This window comes from Scophthalmus maximus, chromosome 14 (genome assembly GCF_022379125.1).
Source record: "Scophthalmus maximus strain ysfricsl-2021 chromosome 14, ASM2237912v1, whole genome shotgun sequence".
NCBI classification, from domain to species: domain Eukaryota; kingdom Metazoa; phylum Chordata; class Actinopteri; order Pleuronectiformes; family Scophthalmidae; genus Scophthalmus; species Scophthalmus maximus.
This window is the reverse complement of record NC_061528.1, coordinates 17,183,797-17,208,648: the sequence shown is the minus strand read 5'-3', so window position 1 is coordinate 17,208,648 and position 24,852 is coordinate 17,183,797. Positions and strand designations below refer to the sequence as shown.

General features: G+C 41.8%; 4 protein-coding genes across 6 annotated transcripts in view; all 4 read right to left on the bottom strand.

Moving 5' to 3' along the window:
• The window catches only part of adarb1b (adenosine deaminase RNA specific B1b), a 116,366-nt gene extending 105,206 nt beyond the window's left edge, over positions 1 to 11,160 (bottom strand). For all 3 annotated transcript variants that reach the window (XM_035603673.2, XM_035603672.2, XM_035603671.2), the window contains exon 1: positions 10,782 to 11,160. The gene's annotated coding sequence lies outside the window, so the exon portion shown is untranslated. The remainder of the gene's footprint in view (positions 1 to 10,781) is intronic.
• A 3,353-nt stretch (positions 11,161 to 14,513) lies between these two features.
• LOC118282647 (olfactory receptor 11H6-like) lies at positions 14,514 to 15,446 on the bottom strand. The gene has a single exon (XM_035603916.2). It carries the CDS (start codon positions 15,444 to 15,446, stop codon positions 14,514 to 14,516), a length of 933 nt encoding a protein of 310 aa, XP_035459809.1.
• A 3,016-nt stretch (positions 15,447 to 18,462) lies between these two features.
• Positions 18,463 to 19,395, bottom strand: LOC118282666 (olfactory receptor 11H6-like). Its single transcript, XM_035603941.2, has one exon. It carries the CDS (start codon positions 19,393 to 19,395, stop codon positions 18,463 to 18,465), a length of 933 nt encoding a protein of 310 aa, XP_035459834.2.
• A 2,295-nt stretch (positions 19,396 to 21,690) lies between these two features.
• LOC118283004 (olfactory receptor 1019-like) lies at positions 21,691 to 22,650 on the bottom strand. The gene has a single exon (XM_035604619.2). It carries the CDS (start codon positions 22,648 to 22,650, stop codon positions 21,691 to 21,693), a length of 960 nt encoding a protein of 319 aa, XP_035460512.2.
• Between the last annotated feature and the right edge of the window lie 2,202 nt (positions 22,651 to 24,852).

Below are 24,852 nucleotides of genomic sequence, written 5' to 3'. Positions count from 1 at the left end.
CAACAGTTATTTGTTATTTCAAATGAACATGAAGTTTGCTGACTGTCTGATTTAGTTTTCTCTATATTTTGGCCAATTTGCTAATTTCAAATTAATTCTTAACATGGAATGCTTTCGATTTGAAGGAGAGACGGTGAGGGGGTGAACATAGATATTAATTTGGGAAAACAGAGCAGCGATAATCAAGAGATCTCTGTAGGACTATCTAGGTTTTTCTATGTCCCTAATGAGTTCTACTAATAACTATATTTGGTCCTGGCAACACTTGTGTGCATTAGCTGTGTAACAAAGTACCGATGAGATAGCTTAGCGTCGCATTTTAGTCCCGGCTACTCTAGTGGGGCATGTGTCCACAAAGTTGGAGTTGGAGTGGGAGGCTTACAGTGACGAATGACGTGGACTCATTCAAATATGAGGAACAACAGAGAGAGAGAGAGAGAGAGAGAGAGAGAGAGAGAGAGAATGTTCAGCCAGATGTGCTCAGATCAACAAAGATTAAAATACATAGAAAAACATTCTGCTCCATCTACAATCCAAATAGATTTTCCTGTTGTATTTATAATAACGCTGGTGCAGTGCCCGTTCTAAGCATGCCTGCTAGGGAATGGACCATTTGCTTGGCCTGTGGTTTTGCTGGTTGCAGCTTTTTTTTAAGCACAAAGGTGAACCTGCAATAATTGAGCCGCGGCAAGATAAAGACAGGAAGCCACACACACACACACACACACACACACACACACACACACACACACACACACACACACACACACACACACACACACACACACACACACACACACACACACACACACACACACACACACACACACACACACACACACACACACACACACACACACACACACACACACACACACACACACACACACAGCTCCAAAATGAGCTGTCCGCCTGTTTATTCAAATTTCGGCGAAGCGCGACTCGAGGTGGAGCATCACTTGTAGCCGCCGTTGTCGCAATCGATGACTAATCTTGAGGAGTCCCAGCTTTTGTCTGTTTATTCCAAATGTATTAATATTGAACATGCTGTCAAAATTACACAACATGTGCCACTGCAATTCCTTGGGCCCTGAGCACCACGTCTGGCAAGTTTGAAGTAGATAGCATGAATGGCTTTTGAGATTAGATACATGCATACAGACAGATTCCTGGCATTATCGTAAGAGAACACTGATGTATTGGACACACCGTAGTTCATTTAGTTATAATATTTCATTCATATCACCTAAAAGCAGGGACTCCTTTTAAATGCTGCTTTACAACAGCATTCAGCATGAGACTAGGAAACAGCAACATTGGCCGTCATGAGCGACACACGTAGTTTTTAAACCCAGCAGGAACATTATGCTTAAATCCTAGTGACTGTAGCAGCAAGCATCCTGTGTCATGTAGCATCTATTTTCTTTCTGCAGCAACACATCAACCTTAAACATTTCTTTTGACACCAGACTAGCCCATCGGAAACCTCACATGACCTGTGGGCTAAGCATCTCTGCCAGTGAGTCCAGTGCAGTGTCTTCCTGGTGCCGCATGGAGGCCTTGTCCCGCCTTGTGTGGCATTTACGTTCAAGTGTGTGTGTGCGTGTGTGTGTGTTTGTGTGTGTGGCAGTGACCATGATGCCACGTTCACGCCTCTGATGCTAACCTCGTCTGGCGTGTGCACTTGCCCATTTCTTCTGTTTTCACAGAGAATTTGTCAAGTTAACGTAAAAGGAGGTTACAAAATCTATAAAAAAAAAAAAAATGTAAATAATAATGATAAAAAAAAGTTGCAAGCTGTCCTTACATTAACTCGGGACCATCTTTACACTGTCACAACATTACTCAACATCTACACTACTGTATGTGTGTGTGTGAGTGTGAGTGTGTGTGTGTGTGTGTGTGTATGTGTGTGTGTGTGTGTGTGTGTGTGTGCGTGCGTGCGTGACAATCTTCATAATGGTCCCAACCTGCGGCTTCCAGCTCGCCACAGTTTGGTGACAGGGCTGATGGAGTGGCTTTGATGTGCTCCCCCCTCCCCCTCGGGGAGGTGCACAGTCTCTCAGTCACGCAAGCCGAGGTCACGATGCTGTATTTGCACAAACTCCTACCCTGCACCACCATCACACCATTCTACTACAATAGAGCCCGTGCTCCTGCGCCGAGGTAAGCTCATCACTAGGAAAAATGTCAAAAACAAACAAACAAATGTGAGAAGAAAAAAGAAAAAAATAATATCTTATTCTTCTTAAGCAGACAGTCAGGGGCACCTCTGCCTGGTTTGGGAAATTTCAAGTAACCCCACAGTGAAAGTTTGGCATTAAGAAATAGGACCTAATCCCATGTGATGAACAAATAATGAGACTGTAAATGCATCTGCACATTTGTTTGGTTTTTTGACATTTATTGTGTACTCGACATAAAATGCCTTGTAGGTGAAGGAACCTGGATGAAGAAATGAATTAGTTATTTTTCTACATTTTTTCTGCTGGCAAACACGCCGTTTCCTCTGAGCAAATGTTCAACTTTTACTGGAAATGGTGGTGGATTAAAGTAAATCAGCATAAATGCCGGTACTATGATTCTTTTTGGATACATTGCCAAACTTCTCTCTTCTACTTTTCCAGGCAGCCATATATCGGACGTCAAATTCTGCAAACAGAAATAAACGTGTAGCAACTATAATAGATAGAAAAGCATTTGCAAGTGTTTCATTATTTGCAAGAGAACTATCCTTTCACATTAGCACTAGTGTGTGTGTGTGTGTGTGTGTGTGTGTGTGGGGGGGGGGGGGGGGAGATGTCAAACAATATCCAGTTGTTGGTAAAGCAACACTTCAGATCCTACAGCTATAGGGGGAGCACCGAGCCCTGGAGAAGCTCTGCTCGAACCATCATTATATCTGTGCAAAACACCATAGATAAATGTATATCCCCTTGACCCTTTACTTTCCAGTGGGCAATTCAAATTCCCAGCTGCCTCATTGACTAACAATAATCTAAAAGCATTAGAATTGGCATGGTTTATGCATAGTGCCACACAAGTGTGGGAACACGGCTTTCATGGGATTTCATGTTTCCTGCCCAAGAGTCTCTTTCACACTCAACAGCGGCTCGTAGTTAGCAACGGTAGCCTTGAGCAAGCATCATCCGTTACAGTTTGTCTCGCACTGACAGATCAGAGTGACAGAAATTGATTGAAACTGGCCACTCACGCAAAATTAAGCGGGAAATCCATCGCAGATCTAATTTGAAGAGGTCAGGGAACAATGGCACACTGGCCCGATTTTTGACACAGCAAGGTCATCTGTGGCCCCGGTGACATGACATGCATGGCACACGAACCGTCTTCATATTGTGCTCTTCAAGCCGAGCAGTGTACATAGTTGTGTGCACTCATTCACCCAAAGTTATCACCGTCGCTTGGGAATTCACAGGAAAAGAACATTAATATTTATACCTACTTCGTTGCAGAAATGGAGGTGCATCACAACAACTGGAGACAAAGTTTTACAGAAATCGCACAAGCACAGCTCGATAACTTTGAATGTGCATGACTACATTAACAATAATAAATGTTATTAATCTATTAAGAATATAACACTGAGAAGTCTTTCCAATCTACTTCATCAGGACTGATTGATTAGGCTTAGCTGGGAGTGACTGCATAACCCATCAATCATCATCATCATATTCTGGTTTTACATGTTGGTTCGGGCAATATTGTCCACTATATTCACTTTATTGTTCATTCAATTAATGTTTATTCTCTGCCAGTTTGTTCAGGTTTGTATTATGCGTAGTTTAAATTTTATCATTTAATAGGGTTTATATGTGTTTATTTTCAGAAACTCAGCATTCGAACATTGTTTGTTCACATTTTTACTTTGAAATGGAAATAAACCCGAGAGACAACGTTGTGCAACTCATCAGGCAGCTTAGTTTAAATGAAGGAAGTGCAGCTGAGCTTATTACAGGAAAATCAGGAGGTAGATATATGCTTGTAAGTGACAGCTTTTCGGAATTTGATTCACAGATTAAATAGGCTGGCACTAAGGAACTATATTTGTTTGAAGCATATAGAGGGATTTTAGTTTCTATGACTTTACTTTTTTTGAGGACATTATTATCATTATTATTATTATTTTGCTGTTCTTTTCCAGCGCAGCAACTGTATCTGGTGCGATTGTCTGTGCTCTCTTTCTCTGTTAGGGTCCAGTTACTTCAAAGGTTGACATAAAGGTCAATCCTGGCGGGTAAAGTTACAACCCAAACTTCCACATCATGCAGTGCATTTCTCTTGCGTTGCAGCAACCATATTTCAAACGTCACGTCAAGTTAGTGCGAGAGACAAAGACGGGTTTATTCAACTTAATGCAACAATTACATAAACATATTCAAGTCAACGTACATTTGTTTTGGAGTCATCTTTTTATTTTAGGTTTTAGCTTCAGACTAATCTTATAAAATTGTGGAACCCTGACTATGTCTGGATTGATGTTAACAGTCTGTGTTCACTGTTGTTGGCCGGCCTCAGTATGTTACACAGATAGGATGATTCAGGAAGTTACTCAAGCTGTTGGCCTACAGTCGCTGAGCAGACTCATACTTGGTGGAACAGTTTGGACTTTTAACTAGCGGACAAACACTTCTACCGTATGATATTACAATACTGCAGGACATTCTTGATCACAGGCGTAGAGAACAAAAGAAGAATTTGTCTGCTCGCCCCAAAAGACCTAATGCGGCGGGGAAAAGAAATCCTTTTCCTTTGTCCTTTTGCAGACAAACTCAGTGTGATCTTCTATCACTACATTGGAATATTTAAATTAACCTGCTTGACTTGTTTCAGTGTGTATATTAATAGGCTCTTCATGGGACTCAGATGGTGAACCAAATATAATCCCCTCTGTTTTCTTTGTATTAACCTGAACAGCAATATTATCACTCTACTGAACCAACTTGTTCACGCCAAGTTGTTGCAGCTCAGGGTCACTTGGGTTACCTAGCTGAGATATGAAGACTGTGTCTTCAGAATACTATAGAATATATCTAGTTAATCTGTACAGCAATCTTCAGGTATAAAAAATGAAGAGAAAAGCTGAACTCATGGCCTCTACATATTGGACTAAGCTGGACTATTTTAGACACCAATATGACTGTGGGCAATGTCGAAAAGTCTCAAATGACGGATTTGGTGTTTGGTTTATCTAAATGTCTAGAAATGATATGGCAACAGCGTCTTCTGCACCACAACCCAGCATATGGGCAAGCTGGTATGGATCGAGTTGCTGTCGTTATAATAGCAAGCCACTGTTATAAAGTTCTGCTATGACATTTCATGATCACTGATTTAAGGGCTGTTGTTTAAAACATGTGTAAGTTCTTTTGGACATGGACTTTTGAGTCGCGCGGCCTGCTCCAACATACAGTTGTGGCCAGCAGTTTCACAGCGTGCATGACTCCAGTGATCTTCTCTCAAGAACCGGGACCACTGCACATACAGCATTTGCTAATAATGTCATGTCTGTCATAAAGGCGCTAAAGGCATTTAAGGGGCCAGTATTTTGGATTTTGGAGAAAAGAGTGTTTGTTGTGATTTATTGACTGCACTGGTCAGGGCTCGGACCCCGCAGCCTCGGGTATGGGAGATGGACACGCTGACCACGTGGCCCAAACCCCTGAGTCTCAGCGTCTGTTTCTAGCACGTCCCTTATGGTGTTGGGGAGTGATGTTTACCAACTGCACACACAGTGTTGTGCGGTGCGTTATGCGCCATTTTTTCTGTTTTCAATTTACAGAGCCAGGGCTGAGCCAAACAAACAGATTTTTTTTTTCACACCGCACACACAGAACCGACGGCTAGCGGACCATGAGGAAATATTCGCTGAATTTTACCAAATAAAAAAATGTATTGGATTAAACTCGCTTACTGTTCCTTTAAATCTCTAAACCACATACAGGTTATGAGCAACCCGTTTGCTTCTTCAAACGAAATGTGGCGCAGCTCATGTACATCCTTTCCTCTTAAAACAACAACAACAACAGAAACTTTTCTCAAATTTGGTTTTGGGCAAACTCCAAAACAGACGAGACCGGAAGGTGGGGACACTGCCAAGTGCCACACAGGACTGATTGGTTGATGCAACACCATGAAATAACAGCTGATGTTTACTCAAATCCCTAACTAAGCGAGAGAGACGAAAACAGGATGCCTGGTGTGTTTCAGGAGAAGTCCACGGGACAAAGGATGAATAGTAGCTCGCTAAAAATGGCCACTGATAAGGTGAACAATGGAGGTCAAGAGAGTGCGTCTCCATTAATGTCAACAGTGTATCCATTTCAAATGGATACACAATCTCCTGTTTGTGACGTGTTGTATAATCACTTCATAGCTACAGGAAGTCAAATTAACTACACTTGGGCCTACCGGCCTTCGCCATAACAACCGGCTGACGCCTGTTTTTTTTGTTGTTGCAGAATTACCACTGTGCCGCAGAGAAAAGCAAATACATTCAGGAAGACACCCAGAGCCATTTTGTTCCATCCAACCTATGCATTCAAATATTTTGCTTGCAAACAAGTGCTGGGCAGTCGAGCAGTGGCTCTTCTCGCCAAAGGGACCATTTGCACAAAATGTGGTGCTGGGCGGGTGATGGCTTCTGCAAACACCAGAAACCCTTTCCTGACAGAGTGTCAACTAGAGCTGCAATGGTTATTGGATTAATCGAGTAGAAATCGACTACTAAATTAATCGCCAACTATTTTGATGATTGATTAATCGGTTCAATTAATTTTTTCTGAGAAAACTCTCTGATTTCAGTTCAAATGTGAAAATTTTTCTGGTTTCTTTGCTCCTCTACGACAGAAAACTGAATATCTTTGGTGGACAAAACAAAACACCATAACATAACAACAGCTTGGGGTTGGAGAAATACGATCCACATTTTTCACTATTTTATGACATTTTATGGACCAAACAACTAATCAATTAATCGAAAATGAAAATAATTGTTAGTTGCAGCCCCATTAAAACAACAAACTAGCTTGGAGACAATGAGACGGGACATAGAAGTCCTACAAACTTTTAAACAAGAAAGTAGATTATCCATTTTAGAGGTCATGCTTAGGTCTTCAGTCGTGTTTTTTTTTTATGTAGGACCTGAATCTGTTGAAGGTGAGCGACAACAGAGTAAAAGGGTGTTTATCCTGCAGCTTATCACAACAGTGACTGACACTGAGCCCGTGTGGTTTTCTTCAGGGGCATATGCGCATCCTGATCAGCACCCATCTGCAAATGTTTTCATAGAGCCTTATCCCCGTGATGTATGCGTCACGGCTCAAACGTCCATGTCCTCTGGGCAGGGAATGTATAGATATATGACGGAAGCCACTTCGTCTACATGGGGCTTGTGTGAAGGTTCCTTAGGCCTAATGTCCCTGTCGCATGACACTGTGAAAACAGTCAAGAGTTGAGCACAATGTCACCGGGGTCAAAGCTGACTGCTGACTGCGGAATGACGTCATGTCCGTTTTCCCAGTGTGGCTAATGTTAGCACCAGTCGCCTTCTTTTCTTGCAGGTAAACGTCCACATGCCTGCGCTCAATGTGGCTACGCGTGTGCTCCGGCCGAGCTCTTGCATGCCAGTCTTTTTCCGACACATTCCGGAATCAAAATGCTTCCAAAACGCGCCGGTTTTCACAAGATGTCCTCCATCCCACTTTCCGCCAAGCTGGTTTTACGACATCCCGGCATGAGCATGGCCCTGGCAAGAGGCCGCGTAGCATCTGTGATGAAACCGTCAACTGCCGTTATACATTAATAAAATAATAATCATGTGAGTTTAACTAACTAGTATTTCTGGTGCCGACTAGCCAGGATAGCAATGAAGTGGTTTGGTGAACCTGAGATGGCTGTGATTTTTCTTGCCTTCTTTTTACGCTAGTGTAGGAAAACAGGGTCTCTCTTTCCTCTCACCGCACACAACAATTCGTGAGCATGAATACTAGAGCGGAAGCAGCAGCAGCAGCAGCAGCAGCAGCAGCAGCCTCTCTTCTGCTGCTGCACGAGTCCACTGACAGAGCCGGCGCAGCATCCCGGCTGCATGCAGCTTTCCTGAGCAAGCACAATGCAGCAGAGCTGAGTGAATTTCACTCACTCACACGCTCGCGCGCGCACGCACACGCGCAGAAAGACGCGCGCGGTCTCCTCGGTGCCTGGTCGAAGCCGCTCTCCCTTCTTTAAACTTGTCGCCTCAGCAGGTGGGAAGAGCGCTGCAGCAGTTTTATGGCACATATATCGTCAGGTCCACTATTGCCCAGTGTTTGCTAACGTTGGCCACCGACGGCGCTCTGTTTCCAGATGACTGCCGCAACCGTTTTTTGCGCAAAACCTCAATTACTCCCCTTTAACTCGGCAAATCAGCGAAAGTACATCCCCCCACACACGGCTGCAAATAGACTCAACGAATTCCGTGTAATTTCTTGCAGCCAAAACAAGCGCTTGTCAGTGAAATGCTTCACCTGCATTGTCGCTCAACTACATTGTGTGGGGTTGTTTGGGAACATTTGAGTCTCTTAAACTCTTACACTTAGCTTTAGGGAAGGTCTGTTATTATCCTCTCAATTACATAAATGGCCAAAGTAACAGAAACACAGGTTAACTCAATTCAACAGCACCACAAGCTGTACCACAAGCTGCAACGTCCCCTCTCTGAAACACACAAGTGGACGTAAGAACCGCCGTGAACTGAGGGTAGGATTTACTGCAGGACTGTCGTGTTCGACTGCATCAGTTTCAGCTAGCCGTTCCTGCCAACTGCAAGGGAAGTCAAATAGTATAATACAATACGTGAGGCTTTCAACCCCGGCGGGTTGCAGGGATGGCCTCCCCGCTGATGACACGCAGGGAAACTAGGATGTTAAAAAATGAATGCCGGCGTAAACATAAGAATAAACAGTGGGACTTGTGCAATGTGTGAAAGCCTGTTTACAGGCATCCGTCCCTTCAAGACAAACACGTTCAGCCTTGTCGTGGCTGCCAGTGTGTGTGTGTGTGTGTGTGTGTGTGTTACAGGAAATTGCCCCGTTTGAGTCAGCGAGTGTGAGCACAGCAGTGGCCTATTGACGAAGGGCCATTCATTTCTCTATCGTGCTGCTGTTGTTACTGCGATAATCACTGTCAAGCACTTTCCCCTTTAAAATCATGAAAAAATATTTGTGCGTGTTTTGTGTATCGCCCCCCTCAAGTTGCAAATATTCCAATTGCAACAGCCGAGGTACAGCTGCTCCAGTGAAACCATTGTGACTGAACACACTTTCTCTCTTTTTATGTCAAAGTATGTTTCAAATCAGAGCTGGACCGACAAATCAGCCGACGCCGAAGTACAGACAGAGAAAAACAACTTGAAGATTATTGGTCAAAGCATCCCAGTCTCCTCAGACTCCTTTAAAAGTTCCAGATATTGATATCAATCTACAAAAAAAAACAACAACCTCAGTATTGCTCAGTGCTACAGTTCGGACCGCCGCGGTTTACAAAAACTCTCATCCGTCCAATCGCGGCATCATATCGTGTGCGTGCGCCGTCTAATGCATTGCATGACAGGCACAACTCACAGGGAGAAGTTGTTCGAAAGACCAATCGTGAGGATTTCTTGCGGCCGCCGAACACACTCTCTGACAGATGAAGGAACTTTTCAACAATGTGCATTCACCTAACTTTTCTCCTACAAGGGGAAAAAGTTCCCAAAGCCCGCCCCAAAAAACAGACTAAATAATGGTTTATACTTGTGTTTTATGATAATCATAACCCCCCCCCCCCCTCAAAAAAAAAAAATCTACAAATTATAGAACAATAAATTGGAGAATTATTAGTAGTACAGGGGCCAGGTCAGGAAAAAAAACTGGTGGCTCCATCTACCTTGGAGGTAAATAATGTGTCAGGGGGGGGGGCAGTTCTATCAAACACCTGGGAAAGATGTAAACACAGACTGGTAGTGCCAAGGTGGAATGTGGGAAATCATCATCATTTGCAGAAATGACACGAGCAATCGCAGCGAGATCATATTGAAGGGGGGGGGGGGGTGTGTCTGTCGTTTCAGTTGTAATGCCCTTTAAAATCGAGTCAACGAGGGGGATTCAGGCGCAGCGTCACTAATCCGGTCAGTTGTTTCTCATCCCTGGTTGTTGTTGTTGTTGTTGTTGTTGTTTCATTCTGCTCGTCGTCCAAACGGGGGGGGGGGGGGGACATTTGTTTGTGCAACCGCCCGCGTCCGGAGGCGCACACGAGCCGAGGGCAGCGCGCCGCAGGACACACGGTGCCTGCACGGCGCCGCTGCAGCGGCGGCTAGCATGGACCACGGGGAACCGAACGCGATGCGGTCTCCTCCGCCAGAGCTCCCGCGACAGACAGGGTGGTGGATGATCTGAGGTGGAGGTGGTGGATGATCTGAGGTGGAGGTGGTGGAGGTGGTGGTGGTGGTGGGAGAGGGGGGGGGGATGATGCCACACGCACCGACCGCCGCACCGCGCGATGTCACCTCATGTCGGCTTCAACCAGCGGCGTCTTTTCTCTTTCTTTTTTCTTTTTTTTTTAAACCGGCGCGTCCCGCCGCAGGATTAAGCAGCCCCCCCTGACATCACATGAACACACCCGGGGAGCCAAATCGTATCGGCGAGCCCCGTTTATTTCATCCTCGCAGCTCCGACCCACCCGCCCCCCGCCCCGACTCCGGCAAAATAAAAAATAACACGCGAAAAAAATATATAAAGGCCACTCACCGTTCGTGCGCGAGAACGTCAAAGTTCGGGGTTTCCGGATGCGTCGAGGTCGCCTGCGCCGCTTCGCTTGAAAGCGGACACGTCTGTGTCTTCGCACCCCCCTCCCCCCCCCCTCCGTGTCGTCGCCGCTGCTGGTGGAGATAAATCGAACGCAGGCTCGTGGAGCGACTGTTGTGCGGTCGCATGTACTGCGGTGTTTCACGGGCTGCTGCTGCTGCTGCCGTCGGCCCCCTGCTTCTTCTTCACGACAGCCCCGGCCACGGTGCGTCAGCGCCCCCGCGTGGCGTGGAGCCAGTGCGGCTCGGTCAAGTCAGGACTCTCTCTCCCTCTCCTTCTCTGGCTCTCTCTCTCTCTCTTTCTCTCTCTCTTCCCATCTATCTCACTCGCTCTCTCTCTTTCTCTCGCTCTCTTTCTTTCTCTCTATCTCTCTTTCCCTGTCCCTCTCTCCCTCTCTCTCTCTCTTTCTCTGTCTCTATCTCTCTCTCTCTCTCTCTCTTCCCCTCTATCTCCCGCTCTCTCCCTCTCAAATTCAATTTCAATTCCCTCCCTCTCTCCCTCTCTCTTTCTCTCTCTCTCTCTTATTCTCGCTCTCTTCCCATATATCTCCCTCTCCCCCCCCTCTCCCTCCCTTTCAAATTCAATTTCAATTCCCTCTCTCTCTCTCTCTCTCTCTCTCTCTCCAGCTCTCTCTCTCTCTCTCTCTCTTGATGGGCGTCGTCAAGTCACCGTCACTAAACGTAAGCTTCCTCTACATTTCAAAATAAAATTAAATGAAGCCAGTGAAGAATGACCAGTGCAAATGAAACAATGCGTGATTCGAGACGCCCGTTTCAAATAGTGGCGACGACTATAGCACTTTAATAGAAAAAAAAAGAATGAATAAAACACTTAAAATTTAAAAAGATTGTTAAGAAAATAGTACAATAGGACAAGCAAAGAAAATCTGGTACAAAATAAAAGTCATCATTTCCGCCTGTTTGTTCTAATGTATGTTTCTATTCTCTGAGCGTTTAGATAACTTTGTAACTTATTGTCCTGTGTGAGGTTCGCATTTTTTATATATAAATGTTGCATTGTTGTTGCATTTTGCAGCCATATATTTTGCATGTGAAAATTAAATTAAAAAAAGTTGAACTTGAAACTTGGCACTGAATTGGTTATTTACATCTCTACCAGGGTTATGGGGGTATGCAAATCATACCACCACGTTGTAGTGGCAATTTTCGTATGACAGGATGTTTTTGTTTATAAAGAAATCATTTGATCATCAGATTCATAGTTTTTACTTTTTTGGATCCCTACAGAAGAATTGTAATTGTAAAATACGATAGCATTAGTAACAACAAATACAAAGTAAGTGAACAGGAAAATGTACAAATGCATATATGCAAAAAAAATTTAATGAAATGTGTGAGGTAGAATAGATCAAAGTGTAAGGGTAGTTAAACGTATTAACCGTTGTGTAAACTGGATGAAAAGTGTAATGTGGGTAACAGCAGGGTTCTGATGGAGCTGTGCTGAAAGGGGAGCAACTGTAAAACTGGATGTGCCCCGGGAAGGAAGGACCTTTAGTAGCATTCAGAGGAGCACTTAGTCATTCTGAGTCTGACTAACGTGCTCCCCTGGCAAACCAGAACGCCACACAGGGGGCGGGGGACATTGCCCATGACAGAGAGGAGTTTTGACAACATCCTCCTCTCAGCGACTACATGCAGAGGGTCCAGCTCCTCCCTCGGGACTCAGCCAGCCTTCTGAATCAGGTTGGTTGAATCTGCTGGTGTTGGCCGTCCGCAAGCTACTGCCCCAGCAAAACCCACAGTTGTAGAAAGTGGCGCTGGCCACCAGGGACTCACGAAAAAAGAATCCATGTTTGTGGATGCGTCGCGTTTAATATCGCTGCCGCAAGGAATTGTGGGGGCGTCTATAGCTCCTTTCCCTGCGCATAGGAAGGTCCGGTGTACCCTGTGCTAAAGGAGAATCCGGACAGCTCTTATCATGGCTGCTGATCAAATACTTCCGGGTCACTTCATTTTAGATTTAGGAAACTTCCTGAGCCAATTTGAAGGCAGCAGTTTCCGTCAGGTGTGCGTAGAGGCCTTTTTTATATAAGGTCTGTGGTCGAGGCCAGAAACGGAGCTCTGGGATTTGAACACAAAACACAATGGCAATTGAACGACTACTATAGTCTGTAAATGCTTGGTGCGTAAAAAAAAGCAAGTGATTGTTGACAAACTCATCAAATAATAATAAAGTCATTAAAAGTTGGCGATTTGCCAATGCTGCGTTTGCTGATTGTTTCTGCTGCTGCCGAGTGGTAAAAAAAAAAACCCAGCCACTAAAGGTTTAACTGTTGCAAAATATCCAGAAATTACTAGATATTATACATTTAGTAGTTCCTTGTAGGGAAATTAAAAAATGTTTGTCTTTAGTTGGTGCTAAGTGTTAAGTGGAGTTCTGGTTTTTCCCATTGTGTCTGACTCAGCTCAGCATCAGTGAGATGATCAGTGTTGTTTCTCCTGGGGTTCTTTCATTTTTTTCGGCAGAGGTCGTGATTTTTATTTATTTATTCATTTATTTATTGTTATGAAGAGGGACGTATGCCACACTAGTGTCACACGGACATCCTGAGGTCACTGGTAGGTCTAACCAATCTAACCATTTAGGTCCCTTTTTGAAAATGTAAAATGCACGTAAAAAAGATTTTACTTGTGAGGAAGAACATACAGTGTGTGATTTCATGCCATCAACGTTTTGTGAAAATAAACAGCTACAACCTTTGCTACGTTGTTTGATATGCACATGTCAGACAACTGCAGTTTCATCATGGACAAATGCACTTCTAGTGAGTCAGCGACGCTTTCAATTTATGGAAGATGAAGAAGCTCAGAGATTGAAGGTTGAACACTGTTGTACTAGACAGCAAACACTCTGTCCTCTGACTGTCACTGACCTGAAACGTGGATCATGTCCCCGAACAAAGCAGCTGAAATGGTTGACTTACAGTCAATATTTCCAAACTCTGAGAATCTTAAAAAGTTAGGATTGCCAAAGTGGAGGAATCCTGGACTAAAGTTTTGCTTATTGTAAAGGTACTTGTTAAAAAACAGCACCACACAACCTGTGAACAATTAGGTAAAGGTCAACGCTATTATTGAGCTCAGATATGGTCCAGAAACTGCCAAAGTGAATAATAAAATGATAATTTAGGAGAGCCAGTTTTGAAAAACATAAAATGCATATGCTGTAGAAATGCTCTTTCCGTTGTGTGCTGAATTGCCAAGAGAGGAGAAGATTTTGCTGGCAGCATCTTTTCATATAGTCTCAAGGTTCATCTCCCTTTAAGGTTCCTCTTTCCATTTTTTTCTATTTCTATTGTTGTAACAAGAAGTTGACACAATAAACAGTTTGATTTTTTTTTAATCTTGAAAAAAAGGCAAGTAACCATACAATGCATTTGGTGTAAAGTGCAAAGATATTTATCAACAATTTAATAATTTAGTTTACAAGGAGCAGCGCAGATGTGCACAAATTAAATAAACACTGTACAACAACCTAGATGGGAGCAGATAATGAGCACTGAATAGTTGGATTCAGTAAAATGTAATCCTTGTGTTAAACTCTTGTCAATGCAAGAGGATACAAGGATAAGGATAAATTTGATAATTGTGCAATAGTTATAAAGATTAAGTTATAAAGAATAAGTGGATTTTTCCAACGCATAGCAGACAAAAGTCATTTAATTCTGAAGGTAATATGACCCAGAAATTTCTTTTGAATTTTGGTCAATTTGAAACCATAAATTAGAGGATTCATGAGGGGAGGTATTACAAGAAATTCAATTGCAACAAAGTTTTTAACGGGTTGAGGTAGATTTTTTGAACCATATCGTATATTCATAATGTCAAAAAGTAATGTGAAAAGAAAAGTGGTCAAGGAGAGTAAATGTGGCACACATGTTTGCATGAACTTTGCCCTGTTTTCTATAGAATTTAAACATGTTTTAACAAGACATATGTACGACCACACTATGACAAAACTATGAAATACATAAATCAGTATTGTAATATATGCAACTATGTTGTTGACAATAGTTTCAGCAGGGTAACAAGCAAGTGAAACAATAATCCAATTCACACAAAAGAGTCTGGCAATATATGGGCTGCATAACTTCACTCTTGATGTGAGATAAATATTTGTGCCTATAATGCAGAAAGGTGTCAACCAAGAGAAACACACTAACTTTATGAGCTTTTGCCTTGACATGATAGAGTGGTACTGTAGCGGTCGACATATAGCCACATACCTGTCATACGCCATTACTGCAAGAAAAGAGAGATCACTGCAGGCATAAGAGTACATTACTAGAGCCTGGACAAGGCAACCAGAGTAAGAGATGACATGAACAGGAGAGAGCAGATCCCACAGAAATTTGGGGAAGAAACCTGTCGTCCCATAAAGTCCATTAATGCAAAAAGTGCACAGCAGAATATACATTGGTTCATGGAGATTTTTATCCGAGATGATGGTCAGAATAAGAGAAATATTTACCAGCAGGATTGCACAATAACACAGTAACGTGAGAGAGAAGAGAATCAATCTGTGGTTAATTTTGTCATTTAAACCTGAAAGGTAAAATATTGTTATTACAGAAACATTATTCATCATAGTAACAAACTTAGTTTTTTCATCTGTGAAAAGAACCTTTGTCCCTCGCAGTGTGTGCGCCCTGGTCCCACTGTTGTTTATATCCTCTTTGTCCACAGCAAAACATGAGGCGGGATTTGAAACCAGCCAATCAACCGTCAGAATAAAAGTTTCCTAGTTTCCAGCATGCTGCAGTCTACTGCCTGAACGATATATTTAATTGGATAATATGCATCCTTCAATTCAATTCGATCAACAAGCAACAAAAATTGGTATGATCCACTATAATTAACATCACCGAAGATTCTTATCAGATATGTAAAGTTTGGTATAGTATTTAACTATGTGGCTGAAAAGGAATTATTGTTTCATTGAAAAATTTCAATCTTCTACCAACCTGCCCTTCAACAAAACCTCGAACCCTTCGCAAATCAACATTGTCAAAGTTGTAAGATGAGAGTGACACATTTTGAAGTTGATCTTATTAATTCCCCAGCAGGATTTTGTCAAAGTACTGCATGGAAATAGCAGGAAATACCCCAAATTTGCACAATAATTTCAGAATGATGGATTTCTTGTTGAGATTAGGGTTTGGCTCGAAAAACACTTTGAGCCTCATTCTGATAGACGTGCATCCCGCATTTCAAATATCTACGGCAACTTTTAATGGTGGGTGTTTGCTTTCTGCGCAAGAATCATTAGAAAAAATCAGCCAATTTCTAAATAGTTCCTGCTTATTAACATTATTCTATAGTTCAGTTTACCCATATCTTACTTATGCAATGTTGTATGGGTCAGTACCTACCCCACGCATTTGCACAAATGTACATATAATTCAAAAACGATTTGTTAGAATAAAGCCCAGGGATCCATCCTTCCCTCTAGTCTCTAAACTGAAAATACTAACTATGTGCAACTTAAGCATTCTGCAAATATGTATCTTTATCTATAAGGTCAAATACCAGGGCCTCACCCTGCCAGATCATTTACAACTATGTTTTCATAATCATGTGAATACTCACTCCATGTCAACGAGAGAAACAAGCCTGCTGTACGCTCCTCTTTCTCGTACCACCAGGGGGCAGCAGTTCATAAAATACAGAGGTGTTTCACAATGGAATAATCATATACACATGGTACGCAGCTCATCCTCCCTGCCTGTATACAGGAGGAAATCAAAAGAAAACTGTGCTCAGTGGAAAACTAGCCTTGTCAATTGGCAACTATTGGAATTATGTATCAGATTTTATTTTTTTTCCTACTTTATCTTCATTTCCTCCCTTTGTTTGAAAGTCCTGATGTCTCATTTTTTTTCATTATTATCTATTCATTTTTCATTAAATGGAGTTTTTAGCCTGTAATTAATTTTTATTCTATTTTTTTTTATCATAGTTGAGCTTTAGTGACCTAGTGAGGAATTCACTATTCAGACCTCTACAGCACACACTCTTTACTCTTTCCATGTGAAAGTTATGTTTGATGTGTTTTATGGTGTATTGTTTTGTATTTGCATGCATGCGTGCGAATCAATGAATCAAATGAAAATCAGAATGGTGTTCGTACACCTTTCTGTGTTGGGCCCTGATTACAGCAAACCACCAACAAGAAACACAACATGTAGGAGGCTAACCAAGTCATCGCACAGTGCGTGTACTTGACTGGCCGCATAATGTGGCAGCCACAGCTCGATGTGACATTTTAGTGGGGCCCTGGGGGAACGAAAAGAGCCCACAGGAGTCTGTGGTACCCACGGTTGAGGAGGGGGGATGAGGGGGTTGGAAAAGGAGGATGAGGATAGGGTGGGGGCCTGCATTGAGGAGCAGCCCTTACAGGAGCACCACTGCTTCCCAGCTCTGACAGACACATGTGGAGGGGAAGGAGGTCAAAGGGCAAGGCCCCTAACAAGTCACTGGTGTAAGGGGCTGGTGCAGACAAACCATACCCATCTCAGTTGCCAACAGGAGTAGCTGGTTAATTCCCTTTTGTAGACTTTGGGTGTGGTCGAATTGTCAAATTTGCTCAAGAAGGTTCCTAAATCCTGAAAAGACCCGGAAGTATTTCATCGGCAGCCATGATAAGAGCTGTTCGGATTCTCTAAATGTTTAGGAAAGGTGCCTCAATGCTTCCTTTCCTGCCATGCACAAACGTAAATGATTCAATCAGAAGAAGGAGAAGAGCATGAATATGACCGAGAAGGGACACAAGTCATCATGTCAGTTACTGTTGTCTATGAAACTGCCAAAGTGGCTAATAAAATGATAATTAAAGAGAGATATGATTTGAAAGCATAATATGCATAATGCTCTTTCAGTTGTGTGCTAAATGGCCAAGAGAGGAGAAGTTTCTAGTTTCAAGGTCTATCTCCATTTAAAACATAAAGGGGTTTGCTCTGTTACTGAGATCAAAAACACATTTAGCTTTATGATGCCATCTCAAGAATGATACAGGTAACGCCTCTGCCTTTGACCTTATTGTCATGTCTTTTGTTTGTTCCACATTCTTGTTCCTCCTGTGCCTTATTTAACAGGTAACACATCTTATTAATATTTCTATTTTTCATCTATTTCTATTGTCGTAACAAGTAGAGACAATAAACAGTTTTTTAGTTTTTTATTTGCATTCATTTAAATCCTGAAAAAAGGCAAGTGGCCATACAATGTGTAAAGTGTAAGTAACTTAGTGTAAAGTGCAAAGATATTTTGCAACAATTTAATAATTTAGTTTACAATGATCAGCTCAGATGTGCACAAAATAAATAAACACTGTACAACAACCTAGATGAGAGTAGATAATAAACACTGAATATTTACAAGGATTTATCCACAAACAATATACATTTGGTTTAACACCTTGACTCTTATAGATAAAGAATACAAAATCAAAAGAAATACCGGATAGATGGATTCCGTAAAATGTAATCTTTGTGTTAAGCTCTTGTCAATGCGTATCAAGGATACATTTGATAATTGTGCAATAGTTATAAAGAATAAGTGCATTTTTGTTGGACTTTCAGTTTCCTACACATAGAAGACAAAAGTCATTTAATTCTGAAGGTAATGTGACCTACAAATTTCTTTTGAATTTTGGTCAATTTGAAACCATAAATAAGAGGATTCATGAGGGGAGGTATTACAAGAATTTCCATTGCAATAAAGTTTTGGAGGGGTTGAGGTAGATTTTTTGAACCATATCTTATATACATAATATCAAAAAGTAAAGTGAAAATAAAAGTGATCAAGGTGATTAAATGTGGCACACATGTTTGCATGAACTTTGCCCTGTTTTCTACAGAATTTGCACATGTTTTAACAAGACATATGTACGACCACACTATGAAAAAAACATGAAATACATAAATCAGTATTGTAATATATGCAACTATGTTGTTGACAATAGTTTCAGCAGGGAAACAAGCAAGTGAAACAATAATCCAATTCACACAAAAGAGTTTGGTAATATATGGGCTGCATAACTTCACTCTTGATGTGAGATAAATATTTGTGCCTATAATGCAGAAAGGTGTCAACCAAGAGAAACACACTAACTTTATGAGCTTTTGCCTTGACATGATAGAGTGGTACTGTAGCGGTCGACATATAGCCACATACCTGTCATACGCCATTACTGCAAGAAAAGAGAGATCACTGCAGGCATAAGAGTACATTACTAGAGCCTGGACAAGGCAACCAGAGTAAGAGATGACATGAACAGGAGAGAGCAGATCCCACAGGAATTTGGGGAAGAAACCTGTCGTCCCATAAAGTCCATTAATGCAAAAAGTGCACAGCAGAATATACATTGGTTCATGGAGATTTTTATCCGAGATGATGGTCAGAATAAGAGAAATATTTACCAGCAGGATTGCACAATAACACAGTAACGTGAGAGAGAAGAGAATCAATCTGTGGTTCATTTTGTCATTTAAACCTGAAAGGTAAAATATTGTTATTACAGAAACATTATTCATCATAGTAACAAACCTTGTTTTTCTCCTGTGAAAAGTCCCTCACAGTGTGTGCGCCCTGGTCTCACTGTTGTTTATATCCTCTTTGTCTACAGCAAAACATCAAGTGGGATTTCAAACCAACCAATCAACCGTCAGAATTATTTGGCCTGACCCGACATGTGTGCAAAGTTCGATGACTTTTTCCAGCATGTCTAGGCTCTCAAAAAGACAAAGAACAATCAAAGCTGCAACCAGCGATTATTGGGCCCTCGCACATTCGTGCATGTTGGAGTGATGAGGGTGAAACACAATCTTTCTTGTCATACTCAGTCTTTTGTTGCACCAGAGTTTTACAGCACGTGTCTGAAAAGTGTATGATAAGTGTGTGACAAGATGCTGGTGTGGAAAAGGTCACAGCAGGACCACAGTTCGACATGACACCAAGTGGCAAATTGGGGGCTTCGCCAGTGCTTGAATGCACACTTGAGTTGTAGGCAAGGCGATCATGTCGCAAATTACTCGTCCAATGTTTCAGTATTACTGTTCAAACCTCTCCACCTGCCGTACGAATGGACATGGTAAGGTGATGTTCATGTTTCGCTGATGACAAGTGAGCTGCAGAGACGCTTAAGGAGGCGTGATTCAAACTGTTAACCTTGGTCGGTGTGAATCGACTCCTGTAGACCAGGCTGTCCTATACAATCCTCAAAAATACACTTTCCCGCAGTCCAGTAGGATGTTGGTCTTTCAGGTGGAAGAGTTCAGGACATCAGTCTTCCAAACTCTCTGGTCACGGACGCAAATACACGGAAGCGAAGCGTGGGTCAAACTGTGCTGAAGCATCGGCTCCAGCAGTCTGGAGGTTCTGCGATAGAGATAGAACAAGGTGGGTTCCAAAAGGGAAGAGGCAAACTAGTTCCAGTTGTTTCACAATGCATCTCCATGTGTTCTCCATCCCTCCTATTAAGTGTCACACAAATATTAACTTTTTGTAACACGCATCCTATTTGGCTAATTGTAGGTTATTCTAATAGATGAAACATTTCATTTACAATGTTCAACAGTGTCTTATATATGTTCAACAGTGTTTTATATGTACAGTATATATACGTATATATATATATAGAGAGAACATGTGAATTGTTTGGCAGATTAGTAGAGAAAATGTGTGGGGGAGGAGACACGTTATGTCATTTGGAAATCCAGACAGCTGTCGCACCCAATTCTATGAAGCTGGCAAAAAAGTCCTTATAGACAAAAATACAGCAGTAGACATACTGTATCTATTCCTTTATTACCATGCACTCCAAGCATATCTATCAATTATAACAACACTATACAAAGCAACAGATATTTTGTACGTCTTTGCACTGACAACATTTTTTTTATCAAAGAAAGTAACAAAGACGACAGCAGTGAGCTCACTTGTGTTTTCCCTTACTATTTCATGATATCTCGCCTTCAACAAAATTCAAGCCATGTGCAGTACAAAGTGTTGGCCAGCAGATGTCATGCTGGCCAACACTTTGTAAATGACTGACAGAAGGGGCAGAGGAGAAGGCCATGATGGGACCAAAGTCCTTCACTGCTGCAACCCAGTGCAATGTAGCCGATGACGCAAAGTAAAGCAGTGGGCCCGTCTGAACATTGTCACATTTTGGTGAAAATAACAACAACAATCACAACAAAAACACTCCACTAGGGCACCCCGGGGCCCGGTGAAGGCCAGCACATCCAAAAATTGTTCTGAATAAACAATTGACTGTTAACAATATTTTTTGATTTAATCTAATCTTAATCTTTTTTCTATGGAAGTTGAAAGAAGCACTTGTTAACCAGGCATCTTTAGTTTAACAAGTGTCAACCAATATCAGACTATAACATTTTACATTTATACAAAATATAAATAAAAATTCTAAATGACAGTGCAAAAAACATTCATATGAATTCATATTCAAACCAAAGTATTTGCTTTTTAACACACTCCTGAGATGCACAAACAATTTCTCAACAATTGAGACCATCAGATGAATGGGAATCATGTAAATACAAGAAAAGAAAAAGCTAACAGTTATAGTATAATAGCAGTATAGCTAATAGGACATAATTTAGAGTGTTGTTGACGTCATTATTTTGGAGTAGTACCAAATTTTTAAAAGCTTGTGATTACTCACCCTATTCTTTACACATAAATGCACAAAATTCAATTCCATAAAGTGCAGACTTTTTTTCTGAAAAGACTTTCATCAAATAATAACAAATTAATAGTTACTAAATCTGCAAAATCATAATTGTTTAGTCTGAGGTTTTTACATGTTACTATCTTCGGCATAACAAGCAACTAAGTTTAACTGTTTTAAAAGTAATAACATCAAGATATCTGTTCCGAATTTTGGTCAATTTGAAACCATAAATTAGAGGATTCATAAGGGGAGGTATGACGAGAAATTCTATTGCAAGAAAGTTGTTAAATGGCTGAGGTAGATTTTTTAAACCAAATCGCATATTCATAACATCAAAAAGAATAGTCAAAAGAAAAGTGGTCAAGGAGAGTAAATGTGGCACACATGTTTGCATGAACTTTGCCCTGTTTTCTATAGAACTCACACATGTTTTAAGAAGACATATGTAAGACCACACAATAAAAAAACCATGAAATACATAAATCAGTATTGTAATATATGCAACTATGCTGTTAACAATAGTTTCTGCTGGGTAACAAGCAAGTGTAACAATAATCCAATTCACACAAAAGAGTCTGGCAATATATAGGCTGCATAACTTCAGTCTTGATGTTAGATAAATATTTGTGCCTATAATGCAGAAAGGTGTTAACCAAGAGAAACACATTAACTTTATGAGTTTTTGCCTTGACATGACAGAGTGGTACCGTAGCGGTCGACATATAGCCACATATCTGTCATACGCCATTACTGCAAGAAAAGAGAGATCACTGCAGGCATAAGAGTACATTACTAGAGCCTGGACAAGGCAACCAGAGTAAGAGATGACATGAACAGGAGAGAGCAGATCCCACAGAAATTTGGGGAAGAAACCTGTCGTCCCATAAAGTCCATTAATGCAAAAAGTGCACAGCAGAATATACATTGGTTCATGGAGATTTTTATCCGAGATGATGGTCAGAATAAGAGAAATATTTACCAGCAGGATTGCACAATAACACAGTAACGTGAGAGAGAAGAGAATCAATCTGTGGTTAATTTTGTCATTTAAACCTGAAAGGTAAAATATTGTTATCACAGAAACATTATTCATCATAGTAACAAACCTTGTTTTTCTCCTCTGAAAAGTCCCTCACAGTGTGTGCGCCCTGGTCTCACTGTTGTTTATATCCTCTTTGTCTACAGCAAAACATCAAGTGGGATTTCAAACCAGCCAATCAACCGTCAGAATTATTTGGCCTGACCCGACATGTGTGCAAAGTTCGATGACTTTTTCCAGCATGTCTAGGCTCTCAAAAAGACAAAGAACAATCAAAGCTGCAACCAGCGATTACTGGGCCCTCGCACATTCGTGCATGTTGGAGTGATGAGGGTGAAACACAATCTTTCTTGTCATACTCAGTCTTTTGTTGCACCAGAGTTTTACAGCACGTGTCTGAAAAGTGTATGATAAGTGTGTGACAAGATGCTGGTGTGGAAAAGGTCACAGCAGGACCACAGTTCGACATGACACCAAGTGGCAAATTGGGGGCTTCGCCAGTGCTTGAATGCACACTTGAGTTGTAGGCAAGGCGATCATGTCGCAAATTACTCGTCCAATGTTTCAGTATTACTGTTCCAACCTCTCCACCTGCCGTACGAATGGACATGGTAAGGTGATGTTCATGTTTCGCTGATGACAAGTGAGCTGCAGAGACGCTTAAGGAGGCGCGATTCAAACTGTTAACCTTGGTCGGTGTGAATCGACTCCTGTAGACCAGGCTGTCCTATACAATCCTCAAAAAATACACTTTCCCGCAGTACAGTAGGATGTTGGTCTTTCAGGTGGAAGCAAATACACGGAAGCGAAGCATGGGTCAAACTGTCAAACCTGAAAGGTAAAATGTTGTTATTACAGAAACATTATCCATCATGGGCAGAAAACTTCACTTAACATTTGTTTCCTTGTGTAGTGTCCCTCCATGTTGAAGACAGTGTATGTACCCTCGTCCCACTGTTATTAGTATCTTGTCTGAAGACAGGAGTGTACAAACTGGGATTTCAAACCAACCATTCAGTGGTCTGGAAGTGCTTTCATCATTAAGCTTCAATCTGTAAGCATCACTATATACAAAATAAACAAAGATATTACCAGAGCTCATCTCGAGGAGAGCCTGCCCACTTCCCATTAAATAATCCCTTTGCTTAAATAAAATCACGATGTAGTCCTCAGTGAATTGGACTGAATGGAGCTAGATGGCTCCACAGCACCACAGGCTCTGTTGCAACCGCTGTCTCACAAACTCATAATGGACGTGTCAACCAGATGGAACAGATCGTACGATGTGCTCGAACACTGTCTGGATCAACAGCCGGCGGTTATGGCAGTCCTGATGGGCAGTGAAGTACGAACAGACGCCAGAGACATTGGTACGATGGATGTCGGTGATATATCAGATGCTGAGCACATCGTGCAGGTACTGAAACCACTGAGGATCGCTTCAAGAGTTGTCGGTGACCAAAAGCAGCCCACTGTGTCATTGATTGTACCGCTCGTGCGCATGGTTGAGAAGAGCATGTCACCCCGCGAGGGAGATTCCTCTGTCGTGGCGAGTTTGAAGAGCGCCACACTTAAAGACATCTCTGGTCGGTCCTCTGGCGAGGTGTACACTGACGTGCTTCTGGTTAGGCAACCAAAGAGAGACTGTCTATGGCCTCATATGTCAGAAAGCTGAAGATCTTCTACTTTTCAATTGTAAGCTCACACCCAAATCTTATGTGCATGCACCAGGCAAAACACATTTCTTTTATTTAATTTTTTTGATAGGATTTAAATTAAACTATGAGGCATTACAGAATAACACAACCATTTAAGAGCATTGAGGTAATGTATGTTGGCGCTAATCAAATTAAATTAAATTAAAACAAAACAAAACAAAACTAGCAATAAGGAAAATGATGAGATGATCCCATTCCAAAAAATGGCCAATATTTCTCAAAGTGTAACATTGTAATGCTAATTTATGAGCACAACTGTATGTACGTAAATGTGTTGTGTCATTGTGTAAGGGTATGCCTGTGAGAGAGAGCAATTAAGTGAAAGTACCTTTCTTGGTCTTTTATTATTTTTAGACCAACGTCACAGAGGAGGACGAATCTAGTGAAGTAGGAGCCGAGTCTGGAACAGAGGGATTGTCTGGCACCAAAGAAGGGGCTGTGCTGGACCTGAACAGCCAGCCTCCTCCAAAGAAGACAGCGCTGGAAGACCTCTTTAGAAACTGCTTCGCGGCTGTGGATCCAGTGAACGATACCAACAAGA